The 10,000-nt window shown below is 38.5% G+C and overlaps 1 protein-coding gene across 1 annotated transcript; it reads left to right on the plus strand.

The window, feature by feature from the left end:
* The first annotated feature begins 953 nt into the window (after window positions 1-953).
* LOC125043404 (elongator complex protein 6-like) lies at window positions 954-8,343 on the plus strand. The gene is made up of 2 exons (XM_047639514.1): window positions 954-1,108; window positions 6,731-8,343. The coding sequence occupies exon 2, from the start codon at window positions 6,732-6,734 to the stop codon at window positions 7,527-7,529; it is 798 nt and encodes a 265-aa protein (XP_047495470.1). The 5' UTR covers window positions 954-1,108; window position 6,731; the 3' UTR covers window positions 7,530-8,343.
* The last annotated feature ends 1,657 nt before the right edge of the window (window positions 8,344-10,000 follow it).

Below are 10,000 nucleotides of genomic sequence, written 5' to 3' on the forward strand. Positions count from 1 at the left end.
GAGAGAGAGAGAGAGAGAGAGAGAGAGAGAGAGAGAGAGAGAGAGAGAGAAAGAGAGAGATCAGAAAAAGAGAAAGATAGTGAACTAGACAAGGAAGAGTGAAATGAGAAGGAAAGGAAAGATCGATAAAGAGAAGATAAGAAAAGCAGGAAAGTGAAAGGGGAAGATATAAAAAAGCGATAGTAAGAAAAATGCATTCCGAGTATTTTTTCAACAAATCTCAAATTGACATTTTATGGATCAAGTGTTTTCCCATTTATAGACGAAACTATTTTAGGCATAACAGCCAGGAAGTCAACAGACAGACTTCCTGATAGCAGGACCAATGAACTCCTTCGACAAGAATAGGCTATCTGGAATTGGCAGTACCAAGATCCAAAGAATATTCTTTTGAACTTGCAAGTACTAATGCAGAATAACTATAAGCTACATGTCTTCTAGGTAATGGTACCACCAGATTTGCTTACGGCAGTGAATTCCGACTTTAACCAGTGCTATTGATTTTCGTCTGGGCGTTTCTCATCGGATCGTTGCAGATCAGCAGATCATGGAGTACAATTCCAACCAACGACTGGTTTCACTGTGAGACCTATCACTTGCGTTATCTGGGACGACAACTCAAGCGTTAACCCCGCAGATTTTTATCTTTATTCTTTACTTACAACTTGCTCGTATTACTGATTAAATTGTATAATGTATTTGCACCTTTCGTTAGAACAGTTTTGAATTTCCCTTTGCTGCTTCTTCAAACAGAATATTATCAAGAAAAAAAAACAAGAGAGCACCTTATTAAAAAATATATATACACCAGAGAAACTTGAGTTTCAACGTACGCGCTGGTTACATAGCGTTAAGGACAAACATATTTATTTCTCATGATATTCGAATATAAAGCTTACAAATTATACTCAGATATCGAGATACAGAAGAGATAGGTTGCAGATACCAGATGCACACAACAAGAACGGCAGCCGGATACCTACACCAAGAACGACAATATTTACATCTGTTCACGTCTCCACGAGGAAGTGACTGGCGTTTGGCCTGGCATTAGCAAATGAACTGGATTGGGGAGCTTTTAAGGGGGTATTTACGTATTTTGAATCAGGTAAAGGATTTTTATCCATAGTTTATTTGCTTGCAGTCCTTAGTATGCAGTGGCCATTGCATCATTTGATTGTTTAACTGAAGAAAAAAAATTGTATCGTCTCTTATAGCCTCGGAATCACTATAATTGTTACAGTAATCTTACCACATTGACCCACCTATTGACAAACATATTTGTTCAATTTGTTCATTTGATCATCACGAGAAATAAAGGAAATAGCATGTTATGTCACATCTATTTCATATTCTTGATAATCGTTTTCAGGTACTCTTTATGTTTATCCTACAATTTCCTTATTCTTTTGTATGCCCTACCTCCAGTCTGTAGAGTATGGCATGTGCACACCGGAGATATTTTTGTCCTAAAGCTCTTGCAAACCGGTATTTTTGCCTCAATAAGGCTGGGTTCCGATTACAACAGGGACACAACACGACATTAAATGCTGTATTGCTCATATTATATAGCCATTATATTACCTATAGTGGAGAATCGTATTGCATACTAATATAGCAATTACATCACCTAGCAAACATATCAACACATAATCACTTATCCACATTTGTTGTTGAAGGTTGACTATCACATCACAAATGATGCCAGGACACAAATAATCAAATTAAACAGGTTAATAGGCATAGAAAACCAGCCCTTATGACCCTGAGGAAGAGCACTGAATTGTTCAAGGTCCTAATTGTCACTTAGCAATTAAACTATCTTCAGGACTTGTATAGTGTCTGTATTCAAATAACCCAGACAAATTGAATGAAGAAAAAAGTCAAGGAATGCTCCTTCGCATTAGTGAAATGTCAGGTTCAAAGAAAATTCGCTGGTGCACACCAGCACACCAGAATGTCTGGTCGTGCACACTGGCTTACCAAGCGTTTTCCCTTTACACACCAGAGATCTCGTCGAAAAGTGCCATACTCTGCAGACCGGCGCTACCTAGCTGTTTTAGTTTATGTTACCAATGGAGACTGCCATTTTATAGAACATAAAAAAATAGAGTAAGAAGCATTAGAGGTAAATCTGCAGTCTCCTCATTTTTACCAGGAAATGACAAAAATAGCCACAACACCCTCACACAGCCAAAGTTCTTCATCATGTTTGTTTTTTTAAGTAGGCACAAAGTGCTAATGAAGAGGGGATACTGTGGGGCTTGCCCCCCAGTCTAGGAAATAAATAGAAGGTAGGAAAGATTAGGTTTGGATTTTGGATTCACATGATACTCTGGTTTTTGGACTTCTCTGGAGGGTACATCGCTCACAGTAATTATAAACTGGAAAGGATTCACCCAATATTCTTGTCACTGAATTTGTTATTGTGATTGAAAGTAATGACTATTACTTTTCAATTGATAGAATTAGCTGAAGATGGGATGGATTTGTATTTTTCAAATAAAAGCTGTAGTATGGTCTCAAGGTTCTTGTTTTAAATTCCACATCAAGATTTTTTAAATATTACACATTAAAATTGAAAGTCCAAAAAGAGTGTGTTTCATAGTCTTTATTTCAATTCCATTGAGTATTGATTGGCCATTTCAAGTTATTCCTATTGAAAGTATTTTCAAGCTATACAGTGTAAAGAATATACAGTTAAAAATTCAATGTTGAAATTTCAGCTACTCATATTTCAATTTGCAACTGAATTGGAAAATAATTTAAGTTTTATGTAATATGCCCCATACTACCAGTTTTTTTTCTATACATGCAGAGAGAAGCATGTTAGGGCTTTGCCCTGTAACTCCAGAATGGTTTGTACATGTCTTTTGTGATTTTGGTTTATTAATTTTGTTTATTCACAGATGGCTCCACAAAAGATACCAAAGAGTTAATTACTAGTCCAACCTGATATTACCTGTTTACCTTTTTTTTTTTTTGCTAATATTAATGTAGTTATAATAAAAAAAAGGCCAAAAAATACAGCTTTGGAAAATCAAGTGAGGTCAGTAGACCTACTGATAGACACCTTTGTGACTCAGCACTTGTGGAGTCAACTGTGTAAACAAAATTCACAAAACAAAACTACAATATACACTACACCAAGAAATGGTTTTCAATATTTCACATTATCAAACTGCTTTATCTCCTCACGCATACTTTTTAACCCAACCACCACAGATTTATGTTCTGTCACCTGCAGTTTTTTGTGAAGTTTGTTACTTACAGATGGCTACACATGTGCTCAGCCACCAAGGAGTCTATCGGTATACCCTAGTGACCAATCCTGATTTTCCCATTCCTTGATTGGCAGGAGAAAGTGTTCTTCTTTTAAATACAATTGATATCAATACCGTTATTATTGTTATTGATGTTATAATTATCAAATTGTTATTAAAATCTTGGTAACAAGACAATGAAATAATACAAAACACACTTTCCAAAAGTCAAGGAAAAGGGTAAACAGGTGAGATAGGTAGGACTAATAACTGACTCCTTGGTGATTAAGCACTTGTAGAGCCATCTATGTGTAAATACAATAAATAAGCCTATATTACAGTGGACATGGCATGTATTCTTGCCATCCATACCGATTGGGTTAAAATATGTGTATGCATTTAGGAAGGACAGTAGTTCCAAATCAGCAACATCTTGCTATAATTTAACCAACTTGCTCTTTGGAATAAGTTTTCAAGTATTATGTTATTGATGGTCTTGTATGTTAATATGTTCATAATCATATTAACCCACTTATGATTTGAGCTGCTGTCCCCAAACATAGCAAGGATGTGGGTAGTCATCTGCTTGAAGGAAAAATTATAAATTTACTCAACTCTCTGTGCTCTCAACTGTAGAATAAATGATTGTTTAGGTAATGAGGCTAAAAAGAGGTTTAAGCTTACATTTAATGGGTTGTTTCTCAATGATTGCATCCAAGGTTAAACAAGTGAACAACTGTTAAGTGCACACAACTTAGAGCAGGCTTGGTCGTACATGACATGATGGATGGCATTATTTATTTATCTATTGAATTTTTTTTGCCACAACAACATCTAAGGTCATTGGCAGCATATTCAAAATACAGCAATAGGGTGATGCTTCAGAGCAAAGCCCCAAGTAAGAATTTTTTTTTTTTTTTTCATAAGACAGTGTTTGAATGGCTAATGGTTAAAACAAATAAATGTGGTAGAGATCAAAGGTCATATATTATTATGATCAAGTATTGTGGCAAAAAAGGGTAAAAATGAGTTAACGTTTAGGATAAAATGTGTTAAGTGTCGAAGGTTGTAGAGCAGTATAGGATAGTATGGTAGCAAAAAGGCAATTAGATCAAATGGAGAGTATGAATATATCTGAGGAAGGAAGAGTAACACTGTATGAGAAAAACTGCAAAAGAGCCATTATGAAACAATCAGCAGGTGATATGGATAGAAATGGCAGTTGGATAAGTAGAAGAATCCAGAGAATGAGATAAGGGAACCGAGGAAGGTGATAAAGTATCAGAAAGAATGTCAGGAATGGAGGAATCCAGAGAAGGACATTATTGTGACATAATTGAGTCATGTGAGAATCCAGGTGCGAGTGGAAAGGATAATGGGGAAGCAAGAGGGAATGGATGTACATGGAAAAGGAGAGGATGGAGTCTTTTGGAGGAGAGTTTGAGGAAGAGGGATTGGGGGAACTTGAGGAGGAGGAGGATGGATATCGGAGTGGAGCATTCTCTTGGATCATGTTTAAGAAGTTTTAGAGGTCTTCAAGTTTCTGGAGGGGAGTTGGATAGATACCCAAGGAGCAGAGGATGTGGTAGAAGATAGGGTGGTAACATTTAGATTGTTTAGTGCAACAGGTAGAATGAGAAGGAGGAGGGGAAATTTGACTGAGGGAGAGATGGAGTAGAGGTAGGATGATTCAGGGTAGGAGGAAGAGATACTGGGGATGATGCTGAGGCATCCTTCAAAGATGAGAGGGGCATGGAGGGAATGTAGTTTTGGAATAGAAAGAGAAAAATCTAGTCTGCATGCTTCCTGTCTGACCTTATGTAGAGTGAGGCTTAGTTTGAATCAGAACTGCTACCTCAGATTTGAGCTTGTAGGCAGGGCAGCTTTTACAAAATACATTGTGGGAGCTACCACAATTGGCACACATTCGTGACTGAGCAGAGCAATTTGAATGGTCATGAACAGGTTTGGCAAATAGAGAGCAGCAGGCTGTGGAGTGACAGTATTTGGCTGGGTCACCAAAATTCCTATTTTGATATGGATGGACAAGGTAGAACACTCCACCAGTATAAAGTTCATGGGAGAGGTTATGTCTCCCAAAGCTAATCTGCTGTAGGACTTACTCTGGCTTCTGGGAGGAATAGTGTGGCACTGTATTGCCACATAGTCGGTGTGGCAGGTAAGCAGGTGGTTTTCCGTCTGACCAGTCCTTGTTGTGGGACTATCAATCAGGGAAACAGAAACAGTTCTGGTACAAGTATTAAGGGAGGTGTGAGATTGAGCAGGTATTGGTTTGCCAGTGAGGTCAGTCAGGGTAGATAGGACATAAACTTGGGACTTAGATCCAACTGTGACAAGGCGTGAACGATCGGAACAATTGCGAAAGGAAACATTGCCTATTTGTTTTTGGAGACATTGTTGGAGAGTAGGGTATTGTCAGAGTAAGGAGTTGCAGGGGGAATCACAAAAAATTGATCTCACTTGGCTTGGTCAAAAAGAGTACTCAAAAGGTTTGCAGAGGCAGCAGCAGTAGAAGGACAAGGGTGGGAGGAAGATGGGGTGGTGCTGAGTGAGGTAGTACTGTGGGAAAGAAGACAATTGGGATGAAGAAGAGAATAAGGGGGGGAGGGAGTAGACAATGAAGAAGACTGTGCAGTAAATGGAGTGGAGGATATTGGGAGAAGGGAAGGGGTGTATTTTGAAGGTTGAATAATGACCCAGGTAGATGATTTGGAATGGGTATTTGTATCAGTGGTCAGAGCTGTAGTCAAAGGAGATGTAGGGGTCAGGACACTGTAATGCCCCTAGTAAGGGTAGTAATAAAAAAAAAAAAAAAAAAAAATCATTATTGGTCATGGTGAGCCTGTAATAAATGGGAAAAAGAAACAGTCTACCCCTCAGGGACCCCATGAGGGGTAATGGCTAGGCAATTACACAAGAGAATACCAGGCCATTCAGGAGTAACACAAAGCCAGCCTTTCATCCTATCAGCATGGCTCTCACACCTTAGGAGGTGGACAGAAGGGGATGAAGAAAATAAGGAAAAGGAAAGGGGAGAAGAAAAGAACATGCAAAATTAGTTGAGGTGAGGGCTTAGCTCCAAGATACCCCTATCTTGGACCTTAGCTCTCACCTCAACTAATTTTGGATGGATTTTTCTCTCCCCTACATTTGGCCTCAGTCTCTGTCCCCTAAGCCCACCACAACAACAATGAGCAAGGGATTGGGAGAGGGATGGAAGGCATTAGGTTCATTACCCATAATGTGATAGGATGGCATTCATCATGAGTGGGTTTAAGATGTATAGAAAAGTGTAGTGAAACCTGCAAAATGAATGGGTTCACTGGTCTTTGGTCTTTTCCAATATATTATGCAAAGTTTTTTTCTTTTTAGTCCATTATATAATCAGTAAATAATTTGAAATTGTATAGTATTTCATTTACTAATAAAGCTTTCCATTTTAACAGGATGTTTGAATCGATGAAGAATGCTTTAGGAGGCAGCGGTGTAACTTTAGAAAATGGTGGTGTGATTTTGGTATCAGAAACTGCAACTGCCTCTGCAAATGGACTGGTGTCTCATTTTCTTTCATGGGGCATTTCAAATAACCATCCAGTATGTTTTGTCACTCTACAACAAACTTGGAGCCATTATTGTAACATTGGAAACAAATTAGGTGTAAATTTAAGACAACATGCAGAAAAAGGTCATGTGAAAGTTATTGAGGGATTGAAGATGACTTCTGAAGTCCTTGATGGAGTTGTCGAAGATATTTCAGATCATCCTTTTGGCTTTCTTATGGAAAACTGCAAGTATCCACTTAAAAACTTATACTGCTTAATAAAAGAAACCGTAAAGCTTTGGAAAGAAAAGTACTTTCTCTTGATAGTAGACAGTATAACCTCCCTACTTTCACTTGGTGTTACTACAAAAGATCTGGACATCTTTATTCAGTATTGCAGTAGTCTTATAAATCACGCTTCTGCAAAGCCAATTGGATTATTGGTTCTTGTAACAAATTATGATGAGAAAGATGAAGATGTAAGCCATGTAACAAAGTCAATTGCACACAATGCTATAATGCACTTATCAGTTCGTGGCCTTAGTACAGGACTCTCAAGAGAAGTTCACGGGGACCTTAAACTGATACTATATGACCGTCAGAAACCCCACCTTTGTTTGCCTGAAGTTCAGCATTTTCAGTATAAGATGGAAGACAAGAATATAAAGCTCTTTGCTCCAGGCACATCTGCTTGTGTTCTCTAGTTATGGATGTAAAATTGTATGCAAAACAGGATTCTCCTATGCTTTTGATTATTTTGTGTTAATAAAAGTATATATAATTTTACATGTTTATTTGTCTCATACACAGCCTTTTGAATTTACAGAATGGAAGAAGGTACTTCTGTTTATTTTACTTTCATCCAGGTAGTACTGTTAACTTCAAAAACTTGCCAATTCCTTCATGGAGATTGTTTACCCTGGAATGTTTAACATCACTGAATATTTAAGACTTTAACTTCAATTAAACCCATATTCTTATACTGGTTGAATGATTACTACAAGTTGCCTTACTGTAATTTCTAGTTTTAGATTGCAACCATAACAAATAACATTTTTCTTTTCCAAATTATAAACATGAAAACTGAAATATGCCATCATTTCATTAGCTCAGACCCATCATAGTTTTTAATAATAAATGTTGAAGGCACTTTCTCGCAGCAAGCTTTTGAAATTATACTAATACCAAGAGTACAGTAGGTGCTTTGGTATAATCTACACTTGTTCAAAGTATGATATAAGTAAAATACAATTATACTGTGCAAGTGTCCCAAGTTTATTCTTAACATCAGTCATAAACATGTTCATATTACTCATATCCATTTTCTTATATATTTTAAAATAAAAAAATCAAGACCGATTAATGTAAATTAAGAAATATTGGGTGATTTGTATGGAAACTTTAACAAAGATTCATATTATAGAAATCATGTGACATTTTTACATTAGCAAAGGTTTTTTTGTTTTTTTTTTATACAGAGAAGCAATGACCATAGTTCCATTATATACACATATTCAATTAGAAATTACCTAAGGTAACACTCATAAGCCTCTTATGAATAAATATGAATGCTGGTGTATATTGGTTTGTGTACATTTGTCATTAAGCATGAGCGTGTGTGTTGAGTACATGAGAGAGGTGAGTGAGTGAGTGAGTGAGTGAGTGAGTGAGTGAGTGAGAGAGAGAGTGAGTGAGTGAGTGTGAGTGAGTGAGTGAGTGAGAGTGAGTGAGTGAGTGAGTGAGTGAGTGAGTGAGTGAGTGAGTGAGTGAGTGAGTGAGTGAGTGAGTGAGTGAGTGAGTGAGTGAGTGAGTGAGTGAGTGAGTGAGTGAGTGAGTGAGTGAGTGAGTGAGTGTGAGTGAGTGAGTGAGTGAGTGAGTGAGTGAGTGAGTGTGAGTGAGTGAGTGAGTGAGTGAGTGAGTGAGTGAGTGGTGAGTGAGTGAGTGAGTGAGTGAGTGAGGGAGTTGAGTGTTTTTTGGGGTGAGTGGTGGGTTTTTAGTGAGTTTTATGTTTTTGGGTTTGAGGAGGTGTGAGTGGGGTGAGGTTTGGGGATGAGTGAGTGGGTTTGGGGGAGTGGTGAGGAGTGGGTTTTTTGTGGGTTTAGTGATGAAGGTTTTTGATGTTTGATGAGTGGGTGAGTGATAGTGAGTGTTTGAGTGGGGAGTAGTGTTTTAGTGGGGAGGAGTGTTTTTTGGGGAGTGAGTGAGGGTTTTTTAGTGAGTGAGGAGGGTTTTAGTAGGAGTGAGTGTTTTTGGGGGTGATAGTGAGGTTTGAGTGAGTGAGGGTGTTTTAGTGAGTGAGGGGGTTTGGTGATTGGTGAGTGAGTTTTTGGTTTGGGGAGGGGAGTGTTTTATGAGGGGATGAGTGTTTTTAGTGATGAGTGAGTTTTGGGGAGTGAGGTGAGTGGTGTTTTAGTGAGTGAGTGTTTGAGTGAGTGAGTGAGTTTTTAGTGAGTGATGAGGTTTTGGTGATGAGTGATGTTTTAGTGAGTGGGGAGTTTTTAGTGAGTGATGAGTGTTTTGGGGAGTGATGAGTGAAATGTTTTTGATGGGGTGTGTTTGGGGTGAGTGAGTGGGAAGTTTTGAGTGAGTGATGAGTGTTTGTGAGTGAGTGAGTGGTTTTGTGAGGAGTGAGTGAGTGTGTGAGTGAGTGTGATGTTTGGGGATGATGAGTGAGTTTTTTGAGTGAGTGAGTGAGGTTTGGGGAGTGAGGTGAGTGAGTTTGTTTGAGTGAGGAGTGTTTTGGGGTGAGTGATGATGGGAGTGATGAGTAGGGTGATGAGGGGAGTGGTTTTTAGTGATGAGTGTGTTTTAGTGATGAGTGATGGGGTGAGTAGTAGGGTTTTAGTGATGAGGAGGTTTGAGTGATATAGTGTTTTGTGGGTGGTGAGGAGTTTTTGGGGGGTTTTGGATGAGGAGTGAGTTTTTAGTGTGAGTGGTGTTTGGTGGTGGGTTTTTGTTGGTGGTGTTTGGTGTGAGTGGTGTTTGGTGGTGGTGTGTTTTGGTGGTGTGTGTTTGGTGGTGGTGGTGTTTGGTGGTGGGGTGTTGGTGAGGTGATGTTTTGAGTGAGTGGGGAGTGTTTGGGGTGATGAGTGAGTGTTGTTTTATGTGGTGTGGTGTGGGTGGGTTGTGAGTGGTGTTTTTGAGTGGGTTTTTTTTTTTTATTTTTGAGGTATTT

The sequence above is a fragment of the Penaeus chinensis genome, chromosome 3, assembly GCF_019202785.1.
Source record: "Penaeus chinensis breed Huanghai No. 1 chromosome 3, ASM1920278v2, whole genome shotgun sequence".
In the NCBI taxonomy this organism is placed as follows: Eukaryota; Metazoa; Arthropoda; class Malacostraca; order Decapoda; family Penaeidae; genus Penaeus; species Penaeus chinensis.

Coding starts and splice junctions, on each gene's coding strand:
- LOC125043404 (XM_047639514.1), top strand. CDS start 6,732: ATGTTTGAATCGATGAAGAATGCTTTAGGAGGCAGCGGTGTAACTTTA.